The sequence below is a fragment of the Podarcis gaigeae genome (genome assembly GCF_964106915.1).
Source record: "Podarcis gaigeae genome assembly, chromosome: 12".
Taxonomy (NCBI): domain Eukaryota; kingdom Metazoa; phylum Chordata; class Lepidosauria; order Squamata; family Lacertidae; genus Podarcis; species Podarcis gaigeae.
The window spans coordinates 31126693-31144479 of NC_139688.1; the positions used below are offsets into that span (position 1 = coordinate 31126693).

The following is a 17787-nucleotide window of genomic DNA, read 5'->3' on the forward strand; positions in this document are numbered from 1 at the left end:
CGGCACCAAAAGAAAAGAAAAGAGATTAATTTCTTTACTGGATAGTGTTGTGTTCTTGTGGCAAACAGTTTGGATTCCATCCAACATAGTATGATTTCCCTTCTGACACTGCAAGATAGCAATTCCATCAGCTCCATTGCCCGCGCTCCAGCTACTCTGTACTGTTGAATAGATGGTTCCTGATTTCCCAGTGTTTTTATAGTTGCTCTTACAAATAATAATCCTTCAGAGCTACAGTGATTGGCACTAGGCCCCTCTTGCTTCTGTCGGACTGAAGGTCTTTCATTATTTTGCGTTACCTATAGTCTAAGGTTTCTAGACTCACAGCTTTTTTATTTTGTGCGATTGGAAGCCTTTATATCCAGCTCCCAATTTTCCAAGGTCTTATAGCTCTCATAAGCAGACTGGTTTTTAAACAAAACACCTCACACCAATCTGTGAAAATTGTTTGGAGGCTCACAGACAATGACTTGCTATGTATAACAGGAAAGAATAGCAAGCACAGTTAATTTGTTATGCAGAGAAGCCACAGCTCTCTTAAAATGTGACTCAACACACCTCAGCAGTGTAGATGAGCTAAATGCAAGCTTCTTCATTTGGGTACAAATTAACATGAAGAGGGGTTGATTGAGGTCATGCGCCTTGACTCTGTCCCGCAATCTGCTTGTGCTTAAATATATCACTTCCATGGAGCCTATGAAAAGGCACCTGCTATGCAAAACTTGTATAGCCATGATCTGGGACTCTAGAAAACGGAAGGTGGTCCTAGGCTTTAACAGAGTTGTGGGGACGCTGCCACATCTGCACCACATATAGCAGCTAGGTGGGAAGGTGAGGACTGCATGCAACCACAGATGGGCCAGCTCAGGAGCCAATGGACCCCGGGTTGGCTCAGCCCCACTCCATCCCCATAAAGCCTGCCCACACCTTTGCTCTACCAACTGAGCTATCTCTCAGCCTCTTAAAGGGGAAGCTAGTGGGGTGCTGATGTCATTCTGCAGGTGGATGCTGGGAGAAGGCCAACACAGACCAGCAGAACTGGCTTGAGGGACACCTCCATGCAATTCAACCCACCTCCCCCTGACCAACACGAAAGGGGGTTGGATAGTCATGCTTAGAGAACCACTGCAGTTCAACTTCCTATCTTTAAGCCCCATAGATTGCAGTGGATCTATAATATGACTAAGTAAATGTAAAGGTATATAAAAAAGGAAAGATTTCACTTTTCATAAAACCATTGCTTATTTATCCAGCATTGCATTTATTGGTCAACTAAAAGAAGTTTAAAATAGTAAGATAAATGCACTATCTTTTTTTTTAAAGGCAAGATTAAGCCAGGCCTCAACATCTTAAAAAGGGCACCTGTTGCTACCTGCTGAATTTGAGGACAGGTGGCAGCTAGCCCGTGTAGACATAAATGATAATGGCAATAAAACTTCTAGCTCTTTGTCAGAATGTGAATGCCCAGTTTTCTATGCCATCTCTGGATCTCTTTTTTTACAGAAGGGAACACACACACCTGGAAAAACAACATATAAAGGTAAGGAATTTTCCTGGCTTGCAGAGAAAGGTTCCTTAACTTACATTGGCTTTGAATACCTTCCTAAGGCAACAACACATTTTTCTATCTCAGTGATTCCCCCCCTCCATATTCTGTCTATATGCTGTATCTCTGTGATATTCAAAGACTAACCAGCAGCTTTAACCAACCAGAAAAAGGAGAGATTTTTAAATACCGTGACTGTTGCATCGTGATGTTTCGACGAGTCTGCTGTTTTGATCATAGCAAGCCATGGCTTGGTAACGGTAGCCTTGCCCACACTCTTTGATGTCTCCTTGTACTTTCATTCCCAGCAGTACTTCTACTTTGCCCTCGGGTAAGATGCAGTCTGACCAGTTCCCCACAGGCTGGGCATTATACTTGTCACATGGACAGATCTGGGTCTCAATCAGTGGATGCAGCTGGGGATTTTTGCATTTCTCCTTCTTCTTGCTTTTTCCTGGAAGGGAGTAGAAAGAACTTCAGAAATTGCTTTCTTGGGATATCCTTTATCTGAATGTTTATTATGGCGCTTGTTATCTACAACATTGTGAAGTCTCTTATAAGTCAACGGGGCTCCCATACTAGTAACTGTGAATTGTCTTCACAATTTGTGTTCCCTGTTCTGTTAGTAGTGATTTCCACCATTGAAAATAATCTTAGCGCTCATCCACACTTGACCCACCACCTTGCCCTGGGAAAACCTGCTGTTTACCACTGAATCATAGCAAATGTCAACTGAGTTTTCTCTGGATTGTCGGTTGCTCCAATTCAGTGCTAAATTGTGGAGCGAAGGCAAAGCCTCTCAGACCCATGCCTAGAAAGTACAAGACAGGAGGAAAACCACTCAGACCCATGCATTCCAGACATGGGACAAGCAGAAGTGGGGATGAGCCTGTAGTGGAAACTCTATTTAAAATACATCATTATGTGAAAGCTTTATTACTTAAATCCAAATCTGAAATCCGTATCTACCTTCTTGCCATTTCAATGGGCCTCAGTGGATGCTGCCATGTTTTCCTTTGCTCAGAAATAATACAATTTTTATGAGATGTGATAAGATGCATCTCGGAAAGACAGTGGGGTCATTAAAATGTTTACCAGCATAGACAGAACAGAGACAGTCGATATAGCACCAGTAATTCTCTGTTCTGATTAAACTAGGCGCTCTTCCTATTGCTCATTAAATAATAACCAGGCCCTAAAGTGGAAGAGATCCAAATCAGATAATGTGCGGCTTTCATTGGACCAATGTTAATTTGGGTAGAAATAAGCAAGTTTTTGAGTTACACAGAATTCCTTGTCAGGCAGACGTCTTTCATTTCCTACATTTCTTTAGCCCTGCAAATTGGATTATAGGATCTAGATCATGCATATCAATCCTGTGTCTAATGATGTTGCCACCATCTTCATGACACTCACATGGAGTGTCATGACACCCACTTGGGAGTGTCTGTCTAGCAAAAAATGAGTCTACTTACTGACTCAAAGCCGAGACTTTCAGTTTTTTCTTTATTCAGCAATTCTGCACCCAGGATGCTAAAATTTCATTGACTTCAATTGAATTGAAGCAGTCAAAGTGTCTACAGGACTGCAGTCCAGCTATTTAACCTTGTTTCTGAAAGTCCTTCCCCTGTCAAGAGTATGTACAATTTCTTACCTAGTAAATGTGGAGTAGTTGCAGCATTCTGAAGTTGAACCAAAACCATTATTATGAAAAATAGCCTGCAATCCACTGACACATATCTCTAAACTCCTGTCACTAGTGCTCGGAAGCCTGCTAGCATTATTTCAAACTGTATTCTACAACTTCATGGCAGATGGCACATAAATTCTTTTTGGAGTAGGTGGAAAATAAAGCATTATCAATAATAAATGATAATGGAAGACCTCAATTCCTCCTAGAAAATTTTGGATTTTTTCCTCCCAGGGATAATAGTCTTGGAAGGGACTCCAAAGGTCATCTAGTATAAGGTCCTACAATGCAGGAATATCAACTAAAGCATCCATGGCTGATTACTTTTACATAAAAATGACTTGCATAATGATGTTATGTACAAAAAGAAGCAGTAGTCCATGGATGTCTATTGTCAAATGTACATATTCTTTTCATGATTTCTTGGGAGGGATATGCACGTATATACGTGTGGGTGGGTAGGTGTGGGTGTTTTCCTTGATTATCTGAAATCACAGTATAGATTTGGAATATATATCCACTTCTACTAGAATATGTATGTCTAACTTTACAGATGATTCCATATGGATCAGTTAATAAAATACACTACCTTGGGCAATACAAATCAATTCAATATTCATACAAGGAAGGCTTTTCTGGTCAAGTTGTTTCCAGTGACACCTTACCCAACTAGTGTCAACAGTTTCTGCATTTCAGTCATTTTAGGGATTCTACCTGCTCCCTAAGTAAATTTCTCACTACAGCACTAGTCCTACCACTACCAACAATGTTTCTCTTGGTATTTTCCAACCCTTACCAATAAGAGAGCGCTTTCTTGTCCTAAATGCTCCACAATCCCCATTGCAAGAAGAGAACTTTGACCAGCTTGTGAACTGACAGTCATCTTGGCAAGGGATTTGGCAGGGTTGCGTTAAGGGTGGCAAAGAGCCTGCATGCTTAAGGCATTCGCTGATGTCAGCCTGTCCGCCATCTTGCTTGCGACAAGTAATAGCTGCAAGGAGAGAAGCAGAAAGAATTATAATGAGTTGCTAGGCCTTTTGTAAGTAAGACAATGGAGCACCTAACCACCAGAGTCACCCACATTTGATTTAGCTCAACTGGCAATAGGTTCAAGAATAGTAACATTCTGCTTGGGATCTCTGGTACCATGGAATTGTTTTCAAATTTCAGAAAATGCAAAATGCTGCACGTCTCATATAATTCAGATCAGCAAGTGACATTAAAAATGCAGCACAGAAATACAATACAAGCCATTCTATGAAGGAAGGAATAAATGCCATCTATTATTCTGCCCCATTTTGCTGTATAATTTAACTGCCCTATATTACCAACTTTCCCAAATAATGGGTATACTGAGATATGAATTGAGCTTTTTATAATTTTAAATATACTATAATTATATTCACAGTTGATACATACTTTGAAGAGAAATGTATTTGCTCCATAGGTAAGCAGGAAGGTATGTCTACCTGAAAATGCTTTGTAGCTTGAACATTATATTAAACCTCCATATAAAACCTCCATATAAAAACACAAAAGATCTTCTCTCTAGCAATAATGGCATAAGGAGAAAACCAATGAATATATTTTAAACACAATTTAACAGTATAATGTATCTAGGTTTAGGTTTTTAAACGCGGTGTAAGTTGCTGGGGACATTTGAGTAACAAGCAACTTGTAATAATAATAATAATAATAAAAATGACAACAACAATAGACATACCAGTAGATTAGGGAGTGGTAACACATGACCCTCCAGATGTTGCTGTACTACAATCCCATCAGACCTACCTAACATGGGCAACAGTTGGGTAGGATGGGAGTTGAAGTCGAACAATGTCTGGAGAACCATGGGTTCATCACCCCTGCCACAGTGCTGCAAATTAGGCTCCATTTTCTCTGAGATTTGCAGTCCTATACACACTTACCTGGAAGTCCCATTGAACTAACTGAGACTTACTTCTGAGTAAAGATGCCTAGGCTGTACCATTTATGCAGATTACACTGCATTACTGTTTCTGACCAGCAAATTCTATTTTGCTTATAAGAAGTGCGTGGTTGTGTCTGTGTGTGTGTGTAATACTATACCGATGTACCTACTGACTTCAATGGGACTTATTCCCAGTTAAGTGTAATGCAGTCATAATGAAATACCTCAAAAAGAATACTTGAACGCAGCCCTAAACTACACAGTGAACTTCTACACCTTGACTTTGCTCAACAGCTATGCAGCCTGATGTTATGTATTTTTATTCAGAAGTATGCCTCACAGAATTGAATAGGAGTTAATCCCAAGCATGCATAGGATTAAATCAAAGGAAAAAGAAAAAAATAACTTTTTACGAGCTGTATGTTCCTGAGTTCTCAACTGCAAGTTGCATGATGAAATGTTCCTATATCAGACAACTGCTGCCTCCCTAGCAAATATTATGATTCCAACTCTTTGAAAATCTATCCTTTATTTGTAGCCCAGGATTCCAAAGGCAGGACCTATCCATGACCCTCACAGTTCCAAGAACTGTAAATACTATTTCACTGTCTCCAAACTCAGTTAATTGGCCTGAGATTAATTTTTCCTGTGTGGTTTAATAGACTCCCCATATCTGAAGAGATGAAATGTGAATTCTAAATGGTAAAATGGCAGCTATAAACTTTCTGACATACTAGCATAACCAAGGAAACAATATAATAAATGTGAACCCACAAATGTGCAAGGCTTTTTAGTGGTGCACAGAGGACTCTTTATGAACAAATATAAATGGAGGGTCATGTATAGTCTTTGCTCTTTCTACATTTATAACTGAAATATACAGTTTTGCCTCCAAGGCACAATCTATAACGGTATAGTATGGAAAGGGACCATGAGGAATTTGAAGGGCGACAACAAAATCTGTGTCGCTACCACCATGTGATGCTTAGCTACAAATAGGTTCAGCCACCCAAAAAGCAGTTACAACCCCTAGTCAAGAAAGTCTTGAAGCAATTGTTGTAGAGATAAAATAAGCAGTTTGATTAAATTCATTTATTTAGGATTTATATTAGGGGTCAACCACAAGATTCAGCGATTCATAAAACAGCCTGCCTCATGGTAAAAGACTTTGTGGTCTGCCCAACTCAACTCAGGTCCAGCTCAAATCAACTTCGTTTCTCCTCCCCGCATGCACTAATCCAGAAATGACTATGGTTTTTCTCCTTTTGACAGAAGTGGATCAGATCTACAAACATGGTCTTACTGACCAATGGGTCATGGCAGTGCTATTTTTCTAGAAAAAGAGGTGCCAAAATTCACCCTTGTTCTCTTAGAATGGCGATGGTGTCTACCTGAGAGGTACCAGAACAGAGTTCCAGGAAGTTCTGGCAGAAAAAAAGCTCTTGGTCGAGGAGGGTTGTTGTTTATCATGTGGGCATCTTTATAATTTGATTTACTAGTTTATTTTTTTTAAGGAAACATGTATTTCTTATTTATTTATTGAATAACTGAATGAACTTTACAGGCAAGGTCATCCCTTCTGAGGACATGAGTTCAGCCAAATATCATAAGGTAGCTGCAGTGCTCTTCCCCTGCAAACTCAGCTGTTTTGAGTTGTGTAACAACAACAACAACAACAACAACAACAAGGAACCACTTTATTTCCCTTAGCGTTCTGTGGGTAATTGGTCTGAAAGTTGCAGATATGAGACAAGTACCCCTGGGTAAGATACATGCCAAATTGCAGTTAAATACATCCAGGGGAAACTGAACTTGAACATGTTTAAAGTTTTTATATATATATAGGGATTCACTTTCCCTGTGTGACCATTTGCAAGCTTGAATTGTCAGTCACAACAGAGCCTTCTCTCTCCTCTCCCTAACCTGACATTTTTCTTAAGTTTAGACAGACATCTCAGTCCTACAAAGCTGTTCTTTCCCCCAACACGCTGGGATTGGAGACTGCTGGAAAAACTATTCCCTTCCATTACAAGCTACAGTCACAAAGCAGCTCCCTCTCCTGATTCTGGCATCTTTCTTAAATTAGAGATTGGCTTTTAGTTTCTGCAAAGCTGCTCCTTCTTCCTCATACCCCCACCACTCTGGCAAAGTTTAAAGACATAGTTTTGCTTTTCATGGACATGTGTCTACAGCTCTTTTTTTTTTAAATGTCTGTATTTCTGAAGTCTACCAAAGGACTACAGGAATTCTGCTTTGGCCCCTAACTGCCTTGTATAAATCCTTCACCTTGTTGAAGTCCCAAATCCCTCCAAGGCACCTTGTCTTGTCTTGCTTTTTAGGATTCATTCAATTCCATTGCACACATCAATAAATACTCTGATTTTTAAATTAAAAATGAATCAAATTGCTTACTACTACTACTACTACTACAAAACAGTGTTTCCCAAACTTGGGTCTCCAACAGTTTTTGGACTACAACTCCCATCATCCCTAACTGGCAAAACCAGAGATCAGGGATGGTGGGAATTATAGTCCAAAAACAGCTGGAGACCAGAGTTTGGGAAACACTGCAATAAAATCAGACATATACAATTCCATAGTCAATTAAAACAACAACAACAACAATCTTTATTACGGTCCAGAGACCCAACAAAACATTACAAATCAATAAACAGTTCATACAGCCTACCTCCAGGTTAATCAAGCATTTTGTTTAGAATATAGGGCTCATTTGTTCTTGCAACCACTGATAAAAACTTTGCCACTGCCAACGTTCTAGCTTTTGTCCGGTCTTCCAGTAGGAACCTGACATAGTGAGCCTCTGATTTTCCCGGGAAAAGCACCAGCAAGGATAGTATCAGTTCAGCCCTGGCCTGCCCATACTTCGCACAATGCAACAAGATATGATTTATGGAATTGATGTCATGAGCACACGAGCAAAGTCTGTCCTGGTAGGGAACTCCTCTCCACCTTCCAGCACTGCAGAGGGGAAGACATTTAGTCTGGCTTTGGTGAAAAGCCTTCGATAGTTAGGTACTGTCAGGTTTTTGATGTAAGATGTTAACTCAAAGACATACCCATATTGAACTCCTGCTGCCAGCGGACTACAGACTGTGTGTGATCGAGATCGCAAGTCACTGTGTGCATTGTGTGCAATTAAAACACTTTTTAAAGCATAAAAAACACAACAAATGAGAGCAGTAAGATAGCAGAATAAACAGCAGAACTAATCTCAGTAAAACTGCAGACTGCATCTTAAAAGTCAGGCTAAAAGAAAAGTCTTTATATGTTGGTGAAAAATAGAGGGTAAGAGAGTCTGATGATGTTTAACGAGGAGGAAGCTGCAAAACTGTGGTGCCACTCATGAAAAGGCTTTTCTCTTGTTCCTGCCTGCCTAGTACCACATTTCATTTCAGGGAATAATAGTGGTAGTAGTAGTAGTAGTAGTAGTAGTAGTAGTAGTAGTAGTAGTAATAATATCACCAGCTCATCTTGGATTAACTGAGAGCTGGTTCTTAGGTTCTCTTTCCTTGTTCATGTCTTTAAGATGCATGTAGAAAAATAGGAAGGCGGGAGGAGGAAACTATCTATCTTTGTGATTTCAGAACAGTCAAATGTGTATGTGACACACAGAGCACAGGGGACCAGCTTTGAAAATCTCAGATCTTTTTCATATGTCATCTATAGCATCATGACTTACATGGCACCAGGCAATTGGTATCTGGCCCATTTTCTACTCTGACAGCCAGCAGCTACCCAGAGTCTCGAGTAAAGATCTTTCCTACAGTGGCAGACTTTGTGCTTTCAAATCTCAGCGGCGCCCTGTGCAATGCCAAAACTCAGCACCCTTTGCCCTCGCTTTCTGTGGTTCGTCATAGCTGCAGTGCCCCCTCTTGGAACCCAGTTGTGCTCCCCTGAATCCACCTCTGTTTCTCATCATCCTGTTGTTACCTGATTTTTTTAACTGGAGATGCCAGAGATTGAACCTGGAACCATCTGCATGCGGACCATCTGCTCTGCTACTGACCCACGTTCTCGCACAACAAGTTTCACTGCCATCTGATTGTTTGGCAGGCAGAGAAGTGCATGAAATGCACCTTCTGAACAAGGCCACCATATCACCAGCCAGCCTGCTATACCTTGTGTCAGAAAATGTGCCAAGCATATCGTCCTGTGGGAATCTGGCATAAAACGATCACAGAAACATGTATGCCCCTTAAGAAATCACCTTAGTGAAAATAAAAGGGTTTGGATAAGATACATACATTTTAATGGGCTACAGAGCACAAATTATTAGAAGCGAAGAGGTGGTCTGGTTACGCAGCAGACCACATTCTCCCCTGAAATTCTATATTCACTGCACATCCTAATACAATTTAAGTTGCATGCTCCTTCAGCCAAGTCCACATGCTTTATTTACACGGTGAAAATGGCACCTGGGACCAGAAATCAGTCTCTTATCATGCTGTGGCAGACTAATAATTAATCACACCCACTCCCATCAAATTGATTACAGACATTAGCGGCGAGAACACCAAATGTGATTATTCTGAATTAAACACAAATAATTGTAAAATGTTTCCATAAAGAACAAGGATGCAGTTGCCAGCAAAATTTAATTTAACATGGGTTCACTTAACATACGTTTCCCTATTGAACATTTAGGGTCTCCCAGAAGAGTGGTATGAAATAAACTGTGCTTCAAATTTTGTAGACAAAAGACCTTGATATAATTAGGGCTGATAGCATAGCTTGAATTACACCACAAGGGGCCATAAGCTGATAAATTATTATTGTGGGGATAATTAAATACAAAGTATGCTTTGTGTATGCAAATGAGGGCCATTTTGGTACTTAGAAAAAACGAAAAACTTTAAGTGCACAGGTCAAACACTGCCAAATCATACTGTGTCTCAAATAAGGATCTTTCTAGCTTACCATAAAATATTATATGACTTTAACTCTTTGTGATGGGCTATGCTGTCTGATTTCAACCATATATAGATAATTTCATTCATTACCTCTATCAATCTCTCTTATGTTCAAAGGCAATACTTTATGAGTCCATTGTTCCTTTCACTGCACACATCTGCTCTTGCAAAAACATGCCAGTGATGGGAGGAGTCAGAGGCAAAAGTGGACAAAGTATTATGCAAAGTTTACCTTTGTACAATAAGTATGTTCTACACACGCTTGACACATCCTTCTCTATCCTCCTTCCAAGAAGCCAAGAGACATTATCAGAACTGTACCAACACAATTTGTTCATCTTTATCACCAGCAAACTAGAAATACCACAGGGGAGATATCAAGAATGGGCCTTCACAACTCATGCACTCCTAAACTTTCAACTTTGGGTACAAGAGAGAGATGGGGACTTCATCCTTTCCTCAACAACCATTCCCCAACACTGCTCCATCAACTGTATTGTCTCCAAGCAAGGCATAGGCAAACTCGGCCCTCCAGATGTTTTGGGACTACAACTCCCATCATCCTGGACCACTGGTCCTGTTAGCTAGGGATGATGGGAGTTGTAGTCCCAAAACATCTGGGGGGCCGAGTTTGCCTATGCTTGCTCTAAGCTTTATTCTGGACCCATGTTTCTGTTGCAAACACAGATCTAGCCTGGATTGGGCTGCAAGTAGAGAAAGCTGGTATGGTGGAGTTGTGAAGGAAAGCCATCACACAAAACTGTATTCCTCCCCAAAAGTTGCCATTGCAAATCATTGTCCCCTGGGCTCAATTTTCATTGCAAAAGCAGGGGCCTGGCTTTTAAAACACAGGGCTGAGACAGAACGTAGCTTTGCCCCCTCAGGCTTCACACTTCCTTCGAATTGACAGTTTCACCAACCAAATAATAGCTTCCCATCTCCGTATGTATTACTCTCCCAAGAGCAAACAGGAAATACGGCATAGAGACAGCTACATAGGTTTTCAGAAATATATGTTAAAATTCTAAATGTTCAGGACGAGAATCAGGCAGATATGCACTAGCTTTTCACTGCTCCGAGAGAGTAAAAAATATTTTAATTCAAGTGAAATGACCTTTTGCGCTCAAGCCTCTGTGTTGGGTCATTACGTAAGAAATGAAACAGGAGAGGCTCTGGCACAATTGTCATTCCTCCACCCTAGAGAGGTTCTTGACCAAAATAGCAAGGCTTTTGTAGGTCAGGCATGAAATGTTGTAGAGTTGCTGTGTCAAGGGAGAGCTAAGCATGCTCTACACAGCATTGTACTTGGTTTCCACTGTGATTTTTCCGACCGTCTCTTACAAGAAAACCAAACATCAGTCTATTTATTTCTTCTTCCTGAGAAGATGTGTGGCTTTAGAGACGTAAGATTTAAAAGTTAGCTAAGCCTTTTGAAAAAGGTCAGAATCCGGGTAAGAGCCCTCGCTCACGCAATTTCATTTTTAGTCCAAATTTTCATGCTGCGCTTCTTAACAGTGCTTCTTGAGCCTCCATTATCAAGGCTTTTCCCTTTTTTAAAAGAACTTTCCCTCGCCTGATTGCAGATGCACAGTGCTTTCGCACAATATGGTGATCGTCTTTAAATAACAATCTTTGGCATGGGGTAAAATTTGTTTTATTTCGCTGTTTCTATGCTCAGCTATATAAATAGGAGAAGGGGGGGAGGAAACAGTTGATTAAAAAATAAAATAAAGACATGCTCTTGCTGACAAAAACCCAAAGAAAATTGGCCCCAGTCTACAGACTTCCGGGTCGGCGCCATCGCCGAATGGCGGGCTCCCTCCGAGCTCCGGAGGGAGCCGGCTTGGCAGGGGCTGGGTCCTACCGCACCGGCGATGCGGGGACCCTTAAAAACCACGGCCAGAGGAGGCCGTGGACATGGAGACTCGGCTGGCACCGTTAGCGCTCTCCCGACTCGTGAAGGAGCCTTTTTAAAGGCTACGGACCGGGTGCCGGGGAGAAGCGTGGTGCTTTGAGTTCTCTGCTATCCCTGCCGAGCGCAGCCGCATGCCATCCGGCGGAGAGCGCTGACTTCTTCTATTGAAAATTCGGCTCTAAAGAAGAACCCGTGAGTAATTGGAATATGGACTAAAAAAAGGGGATAAATTTTTAAAATTCGGAGCGAACGGGGGAGGCGGAAAAAAGGAAGTCAGCCCACCCCTAAATTGTAGAAGAGCCAAAACAAAGGACTGGACAACCAAGATCGAGTGTAACCTTATCTTGCCGAATCAGCAACTTCGCGAGGGAAAATTATAAGATTGAGCTGGAGGAGAAAAGTGGAATTGTTTTAAAAAAGCACCCCCCCCCCCCGGAATCCCTGGAGCGATTCGTGAAACTGCCTGGAGAAAAGCGATGGAGGTTTTGACAGCTGTCAAAGAGCTGTCAAAAAGGAAGATTAAAATAGAGACTTTGTTATGAGGACTTTGCCGGTTATATTTGTTATAAATTGAATATAAACTGTTTTAAATATCGGTCAACAAGCTACTTGGTCTGGTGGATGTGATTCTGGAAGGGAACTTTGTTACTGCAATCCACCTAGAGGAGCCGAGGGATATTGCATGTGTTTTTCACAGGAAACTTGAACAGTTGAATGGAACTTTTAATCTCCTGGGAAACTGCAGGAATGGAACATTATTTTGTCTACAGAGGTCTACACACTACAGGAAACAATGGAACTATTTGTTGGAAAATGAAAGGAACATGATGCAATGCTTTGCTCCATGAATAACAAGCCTCTGCAGAGACACTAGAAACTTTTGGAAAAAGAACATTTCTGTGGGAGAACAGAGAAATAAAAAGGAGGAGAATGATTGACAAGAACAAGGAAATAACAAGAACTGGACAGAACTGGGGGAACATTTGGGATATTCAGGTTTGACAAGCTTATGGATACAAAATTGGAGTTTTTACTCCTGGATATAAAAACCTGGATAGAAGAAATGGGCCCTTATTTGATAGACTCCTTCTATGATTGGACATCCGTAATTAAAGACTGGCAAAGAACCTGAGGGACATAGTGTAATGTGGGAACTCCAGGAAGATATTAGAAGTGGAGGGATAGGTGAAACGCAAAGGGGAAAGAGGGGAGGGAAAATTGGAATCCAAAGGCTGTAAAATTACTATTCATATTTATCTTATTTCCATCTGTACTATGTTTGAAAGGGGGAAACTCGTGGAAGGGTATAGATCGATCTTAGGGGATGGGAATTTGGATAAATTGGGTTATTGATGAAGAGTGTAATTTGGGGATAAGAACTTGTTGAATTTAATTGCTTATTTGGAAGATTTGGAACACAAGAGGGGGTAGGGAGGGGAAGTCCTAGTTATTGGCAAAAAGTTTATAGATTGGATTTAATTTGTTTTGATTTGTTTTAATTTGGAAAACCTTAATAAAAATTATTATAAAAAAAAAAGAAAATTGGCCCCAGTCTAAAGTTTTGACATGTTCATTTTACACAGGCGTGATTTGCAATAAAAGCTCAATTACACGGGACAGCTAAAATCAAAGCTGTCTTGAAGGAGGACTCCTTCTGCTAAATTTCTGATTCATGTTGGCACTTTTGCAGCCACACAAGCTCTGTGTGTGTTTAAAAAAAGCTGGAAAAAATGCTAATATATTAGGCTTTAATTATAAAATCAAGGCATGGGTTTGTCTTTATTTCATTTCCAGTTTGTCCATGATAAACAGCACCATAGCCAAATATCAACTGCTGAGGTATGCTCATCCCATGTCACCATCAGAACTATTGCAGCTATAGTGCTAACCCAGCAAAGTGGGTCAAATGCCAAGGTTGACCGCTTGCCAGTGGCAGCAGAACAGGTCTGCATTCGTACAATTCACAACATTGCACTGTTTACTTTTCTTTCTTTGCAAAATCCGGAGCAAATTGGTCAAAATATATACACATTTGTATTGTTTATTTTTCTTTCTTTGGAAAACCCAGGGCAAATTGGTCAAAATATATACACATTTGTATTGTTTATTTTTCTTTCTTTGGAAAACCCAGGGCAAATTGGTCAAAATATATACACATTTGTAAAACCGACATATATTGGACAGGGCACAGTATTCAAAATGTCCACTTTTTCTTTTCTTTTTTTAAGGTGTGTACACATAACCCTGATTATCTCTCTCAAATAATATGGATGAATCCCAGCTTCTTAGAAGAGCAAGGATGAAAAGAACTGCAGGATAAGAATCTGTGCATATCACATTTACACAATAGACAATACTTAACTTGCAATGAAATTATGAGGATGATGATTTTTATTTCAATTTATATCCTGCTCTTCCTCCTAAAGGAGCTCAGGCAGAGGACACAACAATATCAAATGTTCTAAAAACTTTATCTCAGGTCAGTGATTTCAGGCATTAATTATTTGAGTAACTCCAATACCTTTCACACAATATCATGTTAATAATTCCAGTTCAACAGTTCTGTGAAGACAAGACACCCTGGGGTACCTCCCTGGTTTTCAACAACTTCATGCTAATGCCTGATTTGTTACTGCTGTTGATTTTACAAAGTCTAAAACTCTTAGCACTTGCAGCCGACAGGGGTGTCAGGAATCCACATGAGGTTGTGATAGAGCACAATGATAATCTATTGTGATAATTAACTGTGCTAGTGATTGATAGCATAAATTACAGTGACAATTTTCTAACCTCTTGCTTGTAGACCGGGCCCACATGTCTCCTGGGCGCCGGGGCTGCCTTGACGAACATTCCATGGTGCGAGTTGACACCTGCGCCATTTATGTGTCTTCCACCTATAGCAGAAAAATACCATGTGAATGCAAGCCATTTGTCAGAGCTTTAGATGAGCAAATGTGCAAATAGCACAATATTAAGACCAATCTGTTCTCCTCCTTGCCACCTTCTGTCCCCTCAATTTTCTTTGCTCTAAAATTGCTGTTGCCTTAACTAAAAGTTGAGGGTAATCTACATATTTTTAGCTGCCGCTTGTCCTCATATCTGAAGAAATATACATAAAAGACCATTTTCTTGCAGGTGACGCCTACAACAATATTTGCATTACCAATGTTTATAATTCTGCTTTATGTCCTAGACTAGACAGTATTAAAGTGATGCAAACAAGGTTAAAAAGCATTCCTAGCCTTACATGTGGCTAAATAATCTTCCATATATTAATAAATAAATAAATCCCTGTACAAAACGATGTGGGAAACCTTCCAAGCCCCCCCTCACCCAATGTCACTGAGTCACAACACCCATCAACCCCAGCAAGCGTGGCCAATGGCTAGGGATTATGGGATATGTAGTTCAGCCTACCATATAAGCTGCTTGGTTGTAGACCAAATATTCTACTCTCTTGTATATGCTTAACAAAGCATATACTGATCAGTTTTGGCTCCCAGCTGCATCTACCTGTGGGCATATGTTATGTTTAGGAAAGGGGCATAGCTCAGTAGTAGAGCATTTGTCTTTCCAAAGGTGCTAGGTTCAATCCCTGACATCTCCAGTTAAAGCTAGGAGGCAGTCCTACCTGAATCAGTATAAGACAACTTCCTACGTTCCCATATCATGTAGTTCTACTACATGTAGAAATGTAACATGTAAATCAAATCTGGGACCCTAATTCTCAGTGAGGTACTAAAGTTTACGAAGCAAACTTACATCTGGGTTGTGCCTCTTCAGACTGTGGTTGGAGACAATCACAGCTTTCTATGTGACATATCATTTTGTTCAGGGACCTTTTTTTAATCCAGAATATTACTTTTTATAAGGAAGTGGGAGTATGGCTTCCCACTTGCAGTCTGAAACGTTAAGCCCGGGTTTATCACCTCCCTTAGATTATGGAAGAAACGAGCAACATTTTCGTCACTGATCATGCATTATTAGTGCTATTTAAGCCAAAAATTCACAGAAAACTTTAGTTATTCTGTTGGCAGAATGAGTGCTGCATAACTCACTTTGGAATTTCAGTTGAGTTATGCAGAACTGCATCAGATAAAATATGTGCATCTAGGCTATTTTTGATGCTCTAAATTTGCTTTAGTGAAAAAGCCTTTCTACTGTGCTTCTCTATGGAGGTCATTTTAATTATAGGGTTTTGCTTTTCTAAAAGTTCTTCCACATATTGACTTGGAAAATGCAGGTCCAACACAATATGAATTCACTCTGAATAACAAAATGGAAGGGAAGCCACAGTTAAATAACCAAAATGAAGGCTTACAGAATTATTTACGCACCTGTTCTACTCAATAATTTATTGCCTTCTGTATATTTATTCAAATACCTATGGGCACCTGACTCATAAATATACATTTCACACGAAAGGGCTACTCATAACTATATGCTTGGTGCTGCTCAACAGCTTTAACAAAAAAAAGACAGGTCATCCAAGTTCCTGTATTTAAAACATGCCTGAAATTATCCAGAGTATCCACCATTTTCAACATATTTTCACATCAAATTTAGGAAATAATACATAGGGCTTTTCACAGTGAAGTATCTATACAGAGAGAACCACTGTATATAGATATTGCACTGTGAAAAGTCCTTTGTATTATTTTCCATATTGGATAGTCGCCGTCTTCTTCCATCAGTCATTGCAATAGACTTGAATTGTTTGGAGTGAAATGATTATGGGCATGGCTGCTATAATTTGGTTGCTTCAGTAACAAGCACTGATGGTCTAGCTAGAAGTAGCTCAGCCTGCTCTACAAAAAATAAATGTGACTTGATTTTTATATACTTGTTCTTGAACCGAAACAAGAGTCAAGTAATTCTCTTTCGTATAGTTTGCGCTGCTAACCGAATGGGAAATAAACTACTGTTCATGTTTGGTTTATCTGCACAAAACAAAATGAAGAACTTTACTGCTGAAGTTACTGCTAGAGTAAACTGCCATAAACTTAGAATAAACCTAGGAAAGAATAATGGCAAGAGAAAATAAATTATCCCCAACATTTGGAGTGTATTTTTGGCTGCCTCAAGTCCTGCAATTACATTCTCAAAGAACCATCAAATAGATATTCTACAATCTCCTAATGGATTTTAAGTGTATGTCTCTGATAGAGGCCCTTGCTTGAATAACCTTTATTTATATTGCACTGTCAAGTAAAATCACAGGAAGGACATTTCAACAGGGACAGGTGGGTAGAGGAATTGGATCAGAGTAAAGATTTCTCCACCCTGGTCTGCCACCCAGGCTCCACCCCTCAGCTTGCCCCTGATAGGCTAATTTCAAACTTCAAGATGGCGGCCAGCTGGGGAGGCATTCCAAAGGCCAGCCACCATGGCAAAGTCATTTCACCCCCTTGGTGTTTGAGGGGCTGCCATGCTGGGCCATAATGCCACCTACCTCCAGACCAGATAAACGGCCACTTTCTGAACAGGAGCTTCCATGTGCTGTGAGAGATGGGGAATGAATTGAGAGAAGAGCTGCAGGGAGGAGGACTGCCACAATAGGCTGCCATCTAATGAGTGTAGGTTAACTGTATTGAACCTTCATGGAATGCCTTGTGAAATGGAGACGATTCTGTTTTGCCTTGTACACTACTACTTTTATTTCTGTATTCATTTCTATTCTCTCTCCTGTTCAGCTTTAAGACTGGGTTAGTGCATTTGCACTGTTTTATATAGTGTCACATGGATTGATTTTTTAAAAATGGTGTATTAACATAT

General features: G+C 40.3%; 1 protein-coding gene across 5 annotated transcripts in view; it reads right to left on the reverse strand.

The window, feature by feature from the left end:
- Positions 1–17787, reverse strand: part of THSD7A (thrombospondin type 1 domain containing 7A) — a 265935-nt gene that overhangs the window by 55314 nt on the left and 192834 nt on the right. For all 5 annotated transcript variants that reach the window (XM_083705189.1, XM_083705190.1, XM_083705193.1 and 2 more), the window contains 3 exons: positions 14803–14906; positions 4033–4227; positions 1737–2000 (listed from right to left, as the gene is read on the reverse strand). In XM_083705189.1, coding sequence (XP_083561315.1) covers positions 1737–2000; positions 4033–4227; positions 14803–14906 — 563 coding nt within the window. The remainder of the gene's footprint in view (positions 1–1736; positions 2001–4032; positions 4228–14802; positions 14907–17787) is intronic.